We start from the raw sequence: 14573 nt of genomic DNA, 5'->3' as shown, positions 1-14573 counted from the left end.
CCCCCCCCCCCCCCCCAAGTTTGAGCCCCCCGCAGGAGACCTGCTTTCCATTTTTTGAAAATCCTTGGTTTTAAAGAGTTGTCAGTGGCATGTACCGATACTGGAGGACAATCTCAAACTTTCCGACTTTCTGTCTTCCTCAGGAAGCACTTCGACATGCTCCGGTTGATGCAAACGAGCCTCGGCTTCCGCATCTGAGGGGATGTCATCTGGAATTTAAAAAAACAATGTGGGGTTAATGTAGCGTTAGAGAACTTTGTGACTTTAATCATTTATGTATGAAACAAAGTTCCAGTTCAACAATGTTGTCTAAGAATTGACAGATTCATTATTACTTGCATTACTCACCTTGATCCATCTCTGTTCCAGGCTCCATATCTGGGCTGTCTGCTTCCGCTTCCAAATCCTCATCCTCACACAACTCTGGCATGACAAAGAAATAGCAAAATATGAGGCCGGTGGTTTAACATTTCTTTTCAGTCAATAACACAGCAAGAACCTTTTCAGCTCCTAACAACCTCCACTGAATTTTAATCAGTCATTATTACAGTTATTAAGAGTAGTGGTTATTATTTCAAAGAGCACCACACTTCAAAGTTAGCCTTCTAAAAAATCTATGAGGACCAAGATTTTAAAATTGCTGTAATAGGAAAATAATTAAAGTATGAGCGGGCGTTGAAACCAAAATCCATTATTTTCACGGGACAGCTTTTATGCTAATTTTCTTGTAATGACATCCTAAATAGTTCTGACTATAAAAATCATGCACAGTAGGTCAGGTCAATAAATATGAACCAATGAAAAGTATTAGTAAAAAGATACATGCAGCTCTAGATTTCTGAAAAGGCAAACGGCTGAAATTTTAACTAAGCAAAAGCACAACCAACGTATGGTTAAGACTAGAGGTTGGCCAATTAAGTAGAACCTATACAATCAGTATAAGCATTTTTTTTCCTGATATAAACAATCGTAAGTTTTGAAAATCCACTGTTCGTCGACCTCTACTTAAGACATTGGTTCAGAGACAAGCTGCAGTCCTTCATAAAAATGAAACCTGTTGGGAAAGGCAATCAGAGTCTCGCATTTAATTTATTCCATTTTTCCTTTGTTATCACAAAGGCATTTCCGCTGAATGTTCAGGTGGGTGCACAGACATTCATTGATGCATCATCTTCTTCTAAGAGAGAGATCTTTGCTAAGCTTTCAACCCCAAACAAGTGCTGTCAACACATTCAAGTGGATGTGCTCTCACTGCAACTGATGAAAACTCAACTTCGTAAAAGAAAAAGCCATTTCAGGGTTAATCCAAAAAACATAACAACAGTGATAGCAGATTCCAAAAGACATACTCAATGTATTACGCATGTCTCTGGAATTTAAGACTAGGTGAGTGAAGAGAAAATAACATTTAGTTACAAGGACTGGATGAGGTCTATCTGACCTCAAGAGAAGAGGATTCTTGAGTGTAACAGCTTGACCGCATGCATGCTTGTGAGTTTTTCGGCATTTGTTTTTGCATGCTCCAGCAAAATGACAGCCAATAGAAAGATGGAGAACGAGTCTAAAATGAGATGTCGTGATCCCATTTAAGTCTGTGCTACCTCCAGTCATCGACTCCAACCAGACTCTCACTGCCTCGTGACGGGCGGATGTGTGGGCAGGGGCTAGGTTCACATAGCAGAGGATACAGAACAACAGGGGACAGATGGCAGGAGAATCACAGTAAATTAAATTAGACACATGGGAAAGAACATAAGAATACAAAGGGAAAATGCAGAACAAAAATCAAAAGAACTGACGAGGGGTTATGTAACGTAGTGGAATGTGGTTGACGAACTTTTAAATAAACCTCAGATGACAAGCAGCGACTTTGAATGGCAAATTTAAAGGCAGAACACCAAATTAGACATTCCGAGGGGAAAAGAGCAATGTGACAAAGAAAAAAAAACAAAACGTACAAAATCACAGATGATTAAAAACAACAGGTGGGTTAGTTGGTGGAGCTGTCTCCTCAGACACAAACACATGAACAGAACAGCAGCCGTCACACAGTCGAGACACCACGATCCTGAAAGGATAAAACTCGTGGCCAACCCAGTAAATTTCTTTTCCCAGCTGTTCTGCTCCTCTTGGTGGGTTACCTGTGGAGGAGGGCTGCGTGAGCTCAGAGGGTTGCGAGAGTTGAGAGTTTGAGGTCGCCTGGCCATCCTTGCCTCCCTCAGAGTCCAGGTGTGTTCTTACCAAACCTTGGATGGCCTGAGGATCCACAGGCTGCAGAACCTGTTGGATCTGCAGGTTCTTGACTACATGAGGGTGTCATCGTGTAGAACAGTGTTGGGATTTTGGAGTTTGGATTTTATTGTTTGTTGGAGGAGATCAGAGATAAATGAGAGGAAACGTGAGCAGATGTGGAGGAGAAGTAGAGAAGGAAGAAAAAATGATGGAAAAGACAGGACAAGAAAGAAAGAGAGAAGGCAGAGAGACAGTTACAATACAGCAATAAAAAATAAAAAAATCTGAGGTAAGGCTGAGGAAGGCTGCATGCATTAGACTGCAAAAACACCAAAGAATAAAAGTGACCTTAAAAGATATAAGGCCAGGAAAAAATTCAATATCAGTTTCTTGAACATATCAATTCTGCCAATTAATACCAAACCATAACAGCAGCACCCGAGGACTTAAAAAATATGTCATATTCATCAGGGCAGTGTACTAAAGCCATGTACAAAACAAATGTTCCAGTCAGCAGGTCAAAATGACAACACTCAAAGTACTGTACTCTTAAAATGAAACACACTTTAGAACATGAACTAATAAAACAAACAAAAAAAAAAAGTGAAAGCCAAACATGTATTGAAGAAATTCAAACCAGCCAGGATTATATATACACGCAAAGTTAGTGCAAACACATCCACAGGCAGTTCTGCTGCTACCTTTAAATGTACAAACATCCTCTTCATCTGTGAGGAACTTCTCCAGCCAAAGGCCTGACTGGAGCTCTCTATCCCATGGGCAGTAATCCCCTGCTGCCAGCAGGGGGAGACAGGTGCCCAACCAAATAATGCGTACAAATATTTCCATTCACACACGCACACACACACACACACACACACACACACACACACACACACACACACACACACACACACACACACACACACACACACACACACACACACACACACACACACACATTGGACAAGGGAGAAAGTAGTGAAGAGGAGGAAATGGAATGTAAGGAGATGAGCAGAGGAGGAGAACATTGACACAGTGAAACTTTACACAAAACAGATTTTGATAAGAAGCAAATGGAGTTGTGAACAGTTCAGAAGGACAGACGTTAACATACATCAAAAGACACAAACTACCTGTACATTCCTCACAGAAGCCAAGTTCATGTAATCACACATAGAACAAAAAGAAAATCTACCTTCGCTTGACTGCTCATCATCTTCGTCATCATCCTCATCGTCATCATCTTCCTCGTCATCCTCTTCATCCTCATCATCTATTTCCCCGTCTCTGCTGACTGCGTCGTCCTCGCCCTCTTCCCCCTCAACGACGTCGCCCCTGAGTTTGGCGTGGAGCTCCACTGCCTCCTTCCACGGTACGCCTCCGAGGTCTGACGGACTGGTCGGCTGCTGCTCCACTTCCACCTCCTCCTGATCCTGGTCCTGGTCCTCCTGCTCATCCTCCTCCTCGATGTCTGACTCTGAACTGCTGTGGGGAAACAGAGCACAAGTCCATTGAACTAAACCTGTAACACTGTAAAATGGTGAAATTTAGAATGAAATTATATTTTCCAACAGCCCAAAGTCGTAATTTTTTTATTCTGTTAAAAATTAATTAATATAACCGATTTCATTTCATTAGAACTCAGGAAGACGTGGAGGACAGAGATGAATCGATTAGTGTCTTCATGGATCCAACAAAGAATCACCTCCGACAATTACACACTAGTATGCACAATTGTGATTGAATAACGTACTAGAGTGTGCATTTTTAATTTCCCTTCGGGATTATAACAACGTATAATATAAAAAATAAATAAATAAAAAATTTAAAAAGACAAGCAAAGTAATTATCTCTTTTTTATGCTTTTACCTGGAGCCCAGGTCTACATCCGTGGCTTTGTCCAGCACACTACTGAGGTTGTGTTCTGCCAGGGTCTCCTCCGGCACCTCCTCCAGCTCCTCCTCCCTCTGCAGGGACAGACGATAGTTCTCCAGCTCGATGCGCTCTGGTGTTCCCCTCAGACGTTTGGGAAGACAGGGCTCCTGCAGGCCATTGACCTCGGATACTAGGGTTGGAAATAGAAGCAAAGGTGGAGGAATGATAGAATCAGCATGGGCGGCACATTGGAGGCAAGAAGACAGAGGAGCAAGAGAGGAGAAAAATAAATACATTTGAGAATCACATAGATAAAAATGTAAGCTTCTGCATTGCAGGAGCCATGCAGGACTGCATGAAATGGTTTAAGACTCGAACTGTTGTGTGTGAACTGAACCCAAACAGGAGCACTGTGTCACTAACGGTGGAAAAGATCGGAATTGCGATAGAGATATTAGTCCAGTAGCATAAAATCCATCTCATATCCAGTCACTCGAGGCGGGTGCTCTTCCATATTCACACTTAATTCGATTAAACTAAAGCAGTATTGTATTTTAAGCACAAACTGACAAGGACTCGTTAACGTTAAGGTCTACAACTGAATTTATTTCATTAGTTTATAATCCTACCAGAAATAAACACAAGTTCAACACTGTCACACTACAGTTATACACGGTTGTTGCCTTGCCTTTTTCCCATCCTAAGAAGCAAATCTTAAAACTGCTTTTTTTTTTCTTTTTTAAATGTAGTCTTTGAAATGTTTCAAATTAGTCAATGTAAGTAGTGTGTATGTAGTGTGCACACGATAAATGTAAGCGATATAGTTGGTCTTGATGCAACCACCCCCGTGTAAACCAGTCGAAACAAGGATGAATGTGACAGCTGGCAGCTGTAGCAATATGTGGAGGAGGAATGTGATCAACAAGCATAAGTGGCCATATGAGACAGCTGAGAACGCCTCCATCAAAATCATCTTAAATACAACAATCTTTATATTAAAGCCAACCTGAGAATTAACACTAAAGTAATTTTCAGCTTAAAGATATAAATATTTAATTTAATAAATTAATGTTGTATCTGTAATCAGTTAATGGCTTCAAATTCTGTTATAATGAATCAGACACAAATTCACGTTTTATTTATTCTTACCATCTAGTTCTAAAATTATTTTACACAATAATTTTATATCCCTATACATTACATTAATATACATTAAAAATTAATTAATATCAATGTTACTACAGTACTAATATATCAATAAAAACTTCAATCATAATGCAACACTGATCTATTATGACACTTATTTTATTTAAGTGAATCTTCCCAGTCATTATTCAGCTCTTTTTTGGCTTTCAAACTAACAAGATTTCACCTGAAATCTTATGGATGCTCGGTGCATATTATCCTATGAATAAAACCATGTCTACAATTAATAGAGGACTAATAATGCTATTATTGAGTTTCATGAGCATCATGTTTTCTGTTCATGTAGCTTATGAAGAGTAAAGTAGTCAAATTAGTAGTGGTCCATCAGTATCAGCATGCATATCATTATGAGCATTAGACCCAGCAGGACCGGTTTAAACTGAAAACAATAGGTGAACATGACTAGTCAAATCGTTAAAGAGGAGTAAATGTATTGGAAGTCTACTAAGAAAATCAACACAGGCTCTGTGTGACTGTATCTAGATACTGTAGCACTATTTAGGATAGCGTTCAAGACGGGGCTGGTTGGCCTTTATACTGTTCTGTATAAACGCAACAAAGTTGAAACGTGTTCTGTTTTGTTTCACCTCTCAGGTAGCTGTGGAGGTTGTAACATCGCTGTGTAGCACCTCTGTGTGAAAGTGTGTGTGTGTGGGGGGGGTTGCAGGGCTACTGCTACAAGGCTGCTGCGACAGCCAGTACATACAACACTCAAACAATACAATCAACCAATGTTTGTGATAAAAGAAATTTGGCCAAGATTCAGCATGTTGAGTAGAGGGGTGAGAGTGTGATAGATGGGGGGGGGGTCACAGGTACTGGATTCCAGCACTGATAGTGTTCACAGTTATAAGCTGCTCAAATAGGAGGGGGAAAGGTAAAGCTCACACAAATACTGACACAGCCATTGAATCACAGTGAGGTGAGTTTCAGCAAGAGGGATAATATTTGTGCAAATCAGCTTACAAAGAGAAAGAAACACAACACAGGGTCTACAAAAAACAAATCACACTACAGGAAGAAGAGGGCAACAAGAACAATCACAGAAGAAAGAAGCCCGGCTCTTCATTAAGATAAATAATTAACAAACTTAACTGCAATGTGCCAAAATTTAACAGATGTTTTGAAGGGAGAAAGCTGGCGTACTACTGCCACACCCGATAAGCCAATCAAAAAAGGAGTCTGAGAAAAAAACATTTAAATCATTTTGTCGCTGCCAGGACAGCTGGAGGACAGGAGGGACCATCCAACTCCATCTTTAACTTTAGAGCCAAGCAGATTAAAAAAAAAAGAAAAAAACACTGATGCATTTCTAAATTAATGGCTTCAGCCAATCACAAGTTCTTAAAATGAAAAACAGAAAGGATGCTGCATCTTAAAAGAAAGACCATTCTCTGAGACAAACATTCACAAGATTTCTGTGAAAACTCCACAGGCTCAGTGAGTCATCACAATCGACTTAACATCTACATTAGTTAGTTAGTTAGAGACTAAAAGGAAAAGTAGGCATGAGAGAGAGAGTTATGCTAGAGGAGGTTGAGCAGGACATTGACAGTGAAACAGCAGAGGAGGTAGATGCAGTAGGTGCACAGGAAAGGAGAGTCTAGGGGCTTGTGTGCCACTTGGGGGCAGGTCCAGGAGAGCATGCGGCGGAGAGTACGCAGCGGGGTTCCCACACCCATGAACAGACGGCAGGGAGCGGCCACCACCGCATCAGAAGAAAGCAGGGTACCTGAGGGCTGGAGCTCGGCCGAGGTGGCTACAGCCGTCACTGGCCTTCCGGGGGCATCCACAATCACCACAGGGGATATGGGTATCTGGTTCTCCTGCAAAAGGTAGGGAGACGAATGGCATCAAACACAGCAAAAGAGTGGAATAAAAAAAAAGAAAAGAAAGCATTTCAGGATTCAAAACATGTTTTGTCTTTTCTTCAACCAATGCACTGCATTTTGAGGATGAGCCAAACAATTTTTTTTTTCATAGCTTGCCAGCCAAAGCTGCCTTCCACCAGGATTTTAAATAAACAGAAACAGGTACCTTGGTAGTAATTGGAGCAGGGGAGGGGGCTGGCCTCTTCCTCTGGGCGTAGCCAGACAGACGGTAACAGTAGTGAGGCTTGCAGTAAAATTTCCCTAAAGCATAAAGAGACTGAAATCAATTTATATATACAGTACATCTATGCACATTCAGTGCATAAATATATACATATATGCAAAGCATTTTCTGAGAAATTTGTTGCAGTCCATGGGCTTTAAATGTTCTGTGTACAAAGACTGAGTTTTCCCAATTAGAATCAAACCGTCTTCAATTCAGTCTCAGTTTAGAATATCAGTGGGTTTTAATCCCACGGCTAACTGGGTGAAACGACTCCTCTGTCTACATGAACAATCTGGTGCCTGTCCTCCAGCACAGCAGACACCCAGAGATGAAATGTGGAATCACGCAACTGCTCTGCTCAGGATGCGGGGGGGTCAATGAAATGTAATGTAACGCACAGGAGCGTGACATTACATGTACATGTTACAGTCAGGAGGTATTAATGGAATGACAACTTGAATAAATCCACGAATGAACTGATGCCTTACCATCCTCCACATCAAAGGCATAGGAGGACAGTCGTAAGGTGGTGCCGCAGTAGTCACATTTGAAGCAGCTGCGATGGAAGAACTTCCCCTCTGCGCTCAGCCTCTCCATCACGTAGACGCGCTTTCGACAGAAGAAGCACACGTCGCTGCCGCCAATGTTGACGGGGAACTCTTTTCTGAGGGAGCCCTGTAAGAGGGAGAGGAGAGGCCTCGATGCATAAAAGATTCAGGTGACATCACTGTCTGTTCAGGATTGCTACAGATTTACTTCACAAGCTAAAAATAAAACCACACCAGAGAAAGATGACGGATAGTCATCAGCAAATGGTCTACGAACGAAAGCAGCCCAAACTGCAGCTACTTGTTGAGCAAGCACACAGACTTAGGTAAAGGGAGGTAGATTAAAATCAAACTGTGATAGAAATTCATCCATGTGACAATGACACAACATTGTGTTAATGGTATGCATGTAAACAACACTCTCTGACAAGCAAAGGCTTTCATCAGTGTCGCCAGGTACCTTCTACCACGAGAACAGCATGCTTACCGAATCCCTCTTTTCAGGTAGAGGCTTAGGGTCTTCCTGAGACCGATGCTTATTGGCTACCTGCTCAGCCAATGAGCTAACTCCGCCTGTGTACATCCTTATATAGCGCTATCAAAAGCATTAGGAAAAACAGAAAGACAGGTGGACAAACATTAGAAATGTAAATGAAAAAAAACAAACATGAAAATTAGAGGGAAGAGGTGAGAAGAAGATTGGGAAGCAACAAGAGCTCTGACACAGAATAATATGCTTGTTTGATCAAACGTGTGGATGTGCCAGCAGCCCGATCAAATTAAAATACAAAAAAAAAACAACAAGAAGAAAAACAAAGCTCAAAATAAAAAACCTCCCAAGCTGAGGAAAGAATGTCTGCCATAAGCCACAAAGTGATTTCAGAAAATCATCTATTCATTGCTTGTCAGCAAACATAATTAAAGGACTTGACACATCAGGAAAAGAGACAGACCTTTACAGACCTTTAAGACAGGTCCCATCTGTGCTTACACACTCAGGTGGAACCATCATGCATTTTTCATTCAAATGCACACACACACACACAGAAGCACTTGCACTGCACTGCTGGTTCATTAATATGTGAATGTGAAGGAGTCAACATATGAATCCTGTGTTAATCTGCTCCAGGATTAGCTCTCAATCTACTAAAAACCAGTAAAGCTATTCTATATAGAAGAAGAATTGAGGTCGGTGAATAAGAGGGAAAGCTGAGGGACATAAAAACTGCAACTGTGGATCAGATTTGATCACACTTCACTGTGCCACAGCCCCCAGATATCACAAAAGCACAGTTGGAATTGTGATTGTTGACATGGGAATTAAACTAGATGAGATTTTTGCAGCCAAGCTTCTCTTGCAATCCAAAACTACAAAGGGGGACAGATGACTGTGGGAATTTCAAGCAGGCCCCTGTGGTGAATGTTTTGATACCTGTTCAGATAGATACTATCTAATGTGGGTTGTAATATGCATCATCAATTGAAAAAATATAAACAACTAACATGCTGCAAATAAATTCACACGCAGCCAACTTTGAAAGCGTCTGTGATCACAGTCGGTGGTGATGCAGCTACCTGAAAGACCAAGTGCGGGTGTAGCGTGTTTAGTCACCACAATCCATTCCTTCCAAGCATGAAATGAGTACCTGTCTCAGTGCGTGGGGGAGAGAATCAGGGGGAGACTGGGCTCGAGCCAGATGCCATTGTTCCATAAAAAAGCGAGAGGGTTTTTTCTTAGGCTCCACAAAAAAGGAAGGAAAGACAAAAGGAATTAAAGTCTGTTCCTCACCATTTTCTTCATAGAATTATGAGGCCAAATGTTCTTTGGAGAGCAGTCTGTTGGTGGAAGTTTTTTTGTAACACGCAACTTTGGGCTTATTTTTTGAGTATCAACATGCACTTGAGCAAATGGCAAAATGAGGAATTTGATCTTGACTCAAATACGAAAATATGTTCGTTACTATGTGCCATACCTTTCATGGCACATACCCTAACATCTTAGCATAGGTTGATAATTAAATATTGAGATGGATTTTTATTGTACATTAGAGTAGTTGATGAAAGAAAGATGATTAAATTAAGAAGAAATCAGATCAGCCCTACAGTTCCTACTCGATTTAAGATGAAATACTTTATCTAGTTATCTCCTCTGCAGTCAAGGTGATCCTTTGCTAAATTGAATAAACCGGGGATGTTTTGAGGCAACATCTGCAATCTATGTTGATCTAGTAAACTCGAGAACACAACTTGCTGAATGCCTGTAACGACTTTAGGTATTTAGTCATAATAAAAGGTCAAAATCTCCAACAAGACCAGTCTCCTAAAAATGTGTCAGTTATCTTTCTTTGTCAATGAAGACCATTCACCTGTGGTCCAACTGGCTTGCCCTCAAACTGAGAGGCAAGCTGCTCGGCTCTCTCCTGAATACTAAGCACATATATGGGCATTTGGTCCTCAGAGAGTAGAGGCCTTGTAGACTCCTGCAGAAAAATACATGATTCAGTCACAAAACGGATGTACAAAGATGACACTGTAGCGATTCTCTGCTTTTTAGTAGTCCTCAACAACACCCTAGTTGTAATTGTTAAAGCCACAGAATGTTTGTCAGCCATAGATTCAGCGAGCAGTTATTATGAAAGCATCGTCCTGCAGTTAGTAAAGTATTCTTCAGAAATACCCCAAATTAACTGCACTTAATTTTCACAAGCTTGACATTTGAGTCCTCAGTCTTAGTCTTGTCAGAAGTAAAAACAGTCACATTCTTCAGAACAACGGTGACGTCTCAGCCCACAGCAACAAAACCTAACCTTTCTGGAGGAACCAGCAGGGGAGAGCGGTGAACCAGGATTGTCAGTCAGCCTGAGGGACAATTTCCACTGCTCTAAAAAGTACTGGGATGGCTTTTTTTTAGTCTCCAAGAGAGAAAATAGGAAGAATTGAAAAGGGAACCCAATTTAGGAGGATGCACACAGATACTCCAAGAGCCAGTTTCTTTACACACAGCATAAAGCTGACAAACGTATCACTGAAAACCATCAGAACTCACGTGCTAACAAAATATCCATGCATGGTGTTCACCTCTGGCGGTTTGTCACATCTGCCCTTAAACCTGGAGATGAGGCACTCAGCCCTCTCCTGTACACCAGGTATGTGAATGGGTCCTGGGTCTGTCAGATGAAGAGGTTCCCACTCCTGCCGAGGAAGCTCTCTTGTGACTTGATGAGGATTTGGACGTAGCTTATGCAAAGATTTGGCTTGTTTAACAAAGATGTCTGTTTACAGTTTCACTAAGCAGTATTTGACAGAGCACAAAGCAACAGAGAAAACAAGGACAAGATGAACACGCTGCCACGCATTTTTCTACCTCATATTTCAGGGGCACTTCGTAGTTTCCACGTTTCTCTTCTTCTGGGCTTTTACAAGAAATCTTGAAGTCAGACATTAACATATTAAATTCTTTCTTCTCTTTTGAAATATGTTTCTTACAAAAAAGGGATGGTGAGCTTGTTATGTGGAAATTCAAAAAGCCGATGCCCGAGGTTCATTTGGGAAAATGCAGGGTTGTCTCTACATTTATGTTACACACTGAAGGGTCAAAATTTAAGGTCATTAGAAAGGATAACTTGAGAAAATCACGAAAAACATGCATGTAAGGACCCCTTAGGTCATGTTGGCCAACAGTGGCAAGCGCGCTCAGGGTGCAGCGGCCCGACCAACTCTCAATCTGACCTCGCAATTTTGTTGTATGATTGTAAAACAGCATAATGATAATAAAGTTCTTCTTCTTCTTTAAAAACAAAAAGAAAGACAGGGGTAAGGAGACACCACATGAGTTTGTCATGGATTTGTGGTGGATAGACAGAAATAGACAGATACAGCACACTATGCATCACCTCTGAGTGAAGAGAGAGCGAGGAAGTGGAAGAGGAAGAAGGGAGTAGAATGGTTTTCTTTGGGCAGCTCCGAGAGCCTGAGCTGGACAGCAGGTCTGCACCACTTCTGGCCTTGGGAGGTGAAGCACAGGAACAGCAGATTCAGCAGAAGAGGATGAAAATGATGGTGAAAATGTGATCGATAAGAGCAGCCGTTCATCCTACTCCTAACTCGTGTCATTCACAGGACAGCACAGTGCATTTTAAGTTTGTAAAATAATTAAATGGCATCTACAGTTATTCACATGTATTCTCAGCATAAATGTATTAAACTATTTGGTTAAGAGGGTTAGTATGGTGCCACACTTGCCACGTGTGTTTCATCGACGCTGTCACCCAGCACGACTTACTGTAAGGCAGAAAGACTAACCTTGAAGAATGAACCAATTACAGCTGAACAAATGACCACTGAATAGAAATGTGGATTTTTAAAAAAAACGGTATACTGCATATCCTCAACACTTTGCGGACAAATTGTAAGGATTATCTCGATTATGATATTATGCCTTTACAATTGACTTTAAGCTAATTTACTCAACTGCTAAAGGCTTACTGTGCAGTCAGAGGACATTTGAGAACAGCGGTGAATTAATTCCCTTTAAACAGTAGACTGAAGCTTTACAGCAGTGTGTGCGACAAATATTAAATCTAGCGACAAGGCCAAAAAAGGGCAGGAGAGGACTGGTATTATCATTTAACTATGCTAATTATTCAAATGAGCCAACAATAAATGCAGGATGGTGACCAGCTGGACACAGCTCAACTTAGTTATAGGAGTGAAAGAAGGGCTGGACCTCTTCCAACACAACAACAAATGTGGTTAGCAGCTAACAAATTACCAAACCATGTTTTGTCTATTTCAATAAGCAATGGTGAAATTATAGCAGGAGGGAACACTGAACTGGGTCTCTTAGGTCATAGAAAGTCAGGATGTGAGAGGGAAGGTAGACACCATCAATGGAAATGAGGCATTTTGTCTCTTTGTTATTTTAGTTCGCTTTAAAATTGTTTTAAGATTTCTAGAGGGTGCACAGTTTAAAAATCAACTTGTCTATTACAGAGCACACCATTCACTAAATAATGTATGATAAAGTGTTAATGCACACACTAGTTAATTAAAGCAACCAATTTGTTTTTAAGCAACAAAACTGTACTGCAATGCCTGCTGGGAAGACATGGACTGTTCATTTGTACAGTTTTGTTGAGTGTGAACCATTCCTAAACTGGACTACACCAGCTAATGGGTTGTTCCTGCAGTAAAGTAGCAGAATCCAATTTAATATGTAAAGAGCAGTGCTGTGGAGGGTTGAAAGTGATGAATCCATCTGAACACTCCAATACATTTTGGTGATAGATCTGCAGGCTGCTCATATGATTCCTAATGAAGGAGAATCCTGTATTGTAAAATAAGATCAGGGAGGAATGTGTGATCTGGTGAGACTACCTTCCCATCCCTTGCTTCTAAACTGGAAAGCTATTCCATTTCTACCAATAAATGGATGAAACTGGACTTAGAGGGACATAATAAAAGTTGGGCGACTACTCGGTCAGTATAGTTAATCATACCTGCTCCCCTCTGCTGGGCAGAGTCTGACACTTGATCATTTCTTTGAAGCGAATGCTCAGCTGCTCCTGCTGTTGTGTGCGTCTCTGAACCAGGACAGCGGAGGTAATGAGGAGAAACCACGACACTGTCGCAATCTTTTAAGTCATTTGGACACACATCTAAAGCAATGTCCTACAACTATTTGATTGGGAAGTTAAAAGCACACACAGTTTTTGTTAAACACAAAACAAGGGCTAACTAGACCATCCAAGACAACTCGGGGACACGAGGTTACATGAGACTAGCGGTTTAGTCTCTGCAGAGGTACGCTGCATAAGTCTTTACCTTTCTCCATGCAGGGATAGCTGCCAGACGCACTGGCTCATTCACAGGAGTTTGTGGCAGGACAGGGGACAAAATGCAGTCCAAGTTGGGAAGAGACTCCCCCTTTATGGTCAGACGAAGATGAGCAACCGCAAGAATGGCCAGTAAGAATATCCATGCAAGGTACAATTAAATAGTCCATGATAAGAGAAGAAAATGAGGGAAATAAAACAGAAAGGAGGAAGTGAATCACAGGTGGTTGGCGTCACCATGGCTGGAAAATGTGTGTTCAATAATGTGATGACAGAGACGTAGGAGGTTCATGCTGAGAGAGTTGTGTGGTATTTATAGCAGATTTTAGAAAAATACAAGAAAATATGTGAAGACTGTATATTAGATGAACATGAGAACAGATGCAAATCGTGTGTGCGGAGGCTTTTCTTTTTATGTATAAAACGCATAAAATCAGGAGCAGTCATTCCAAGACACAATGTAAAATGATACTCTCTTGATCAGTAATTGTTGGAAATCTTCTTTAACAATGCCGTACAGTGTCCCAGCAACCCCCCCCCCCACACACACACACACACTAGTGTCAGTATCAAGCAAACCACAGCTCTATGTGACAGCTCACCGAAGCCGTCCGAGTCCTGTCAGCTTTATGAGAGTGCCTACATGACCCATGAACAATGTGCAGCCTTCTGGACCACAGCTCATTAACAAATCTAAATCCTCAAAACTGTTTAATGGAAGGAAAATCAAAAGACAATGCAGGTAATCTGAACGGCTATCCCACGGTTTGTAGCTCTT

The 14573-nt window shown here is 41.2% G+C and overlaps 1 protein-coding gene across 33 annotated transcripts in view; it reads right to left on the bottom strand.

Annotated features, from left to right (window-relative positions):
* mical3a (microtubule associated monooxygenase, calponin and LIM domain containing 3a) overlaps positions 1 to 14573 on the bottom strand; it is a 79716-nt gene that overhangs the window by 21241 nt on the left and 43902 nt on the right. For 14 of the 33 annotated variants that reach the window (XM_068313213.1, XM_068313211.1, XM_068313223.1 and 11 more), the window contains 19 exons: positions 13785 to 13886; positions 13460 to 13543; positions 11855 to 11965; positions 11326 to 11388; positions 11040 to 11198; positions 10769 to 10873; positions 10328 to 10441; positions 9608 to 9700; positions 8449 to 8556; positions 7902 to 8088; positions 7354 to 7448; positions 7049 to 7142; positions 4105 to 4300; positions 3431 to 3720; positions 2934 to 3026; positions 2142 to 2303; positions 1602 to 1664; positions 349 to 423; positions 96 to 209 (listed from right to left, as the gene is read on the bottom strand). In XM_068313213.1, coding sequence (XP_068169314.1) covers positions 96 to 209; positions 349 to 423; positions 1602 to 1664; positions 2142 to 2303; positions 2934 to 3026; positions 3431 to 3720; positions 4105 to 4300; positions 7049 to 7142; positions 7354 to 7448; positions 7902 to 8088; positions 8449 to 8556; positions 9608 to 9700; positions 10328 to 10441; positions 10769 to 10873; positions 11040 to 11198; positions 11326 to 11388; positions 11855 to 11965; positions 13460 to 13543; positions 13785 to 13886 — 2308 coding nt within the window. The remainder of the gene's footprint in view (positions 1 to 95; positions 210 to 348; positions 424 to 1601; positions 1665 to 2141; positions 2304 to 2933; positions 3027 to 3430; positions 3721 to 4104; positions 4301 to 7048; positions 7143 to 7353; positions 7449 to 7901; positions 8089 to 8448; positions 8557 to 9607; positions 9701 to 10327; positions 10442 to 10768; positions 10874 to 11039; positions 11199 to 11325; positions 11389 to 11854; positions 11966 to 13459; positions 13544 to 13784; positions 13887 to 14573) is intronic. The other 19 variants (XM_068313242.1, XM_068313243.1, XM_068313246.1 and 16 more) reach the window with 17 other exon arrangements.

This window comes from Antennarius striatus, chromosome 4 (assembly GCF_040054535.1).
Source record: "Antennarius striatus isolate MH-2024 chromosome 4, ASM4005453v1, whole genome shotgun sequence".
Lineage (NCBI taxonomy): Eukaryota > Metazoa > Chordata > Actinopteri > Lophiiformes > Antennariidae > Antennarius > Antennarius striatus.
This window is presented reverse-complemented; position numbering and strand designations above follow the sequence as displayed.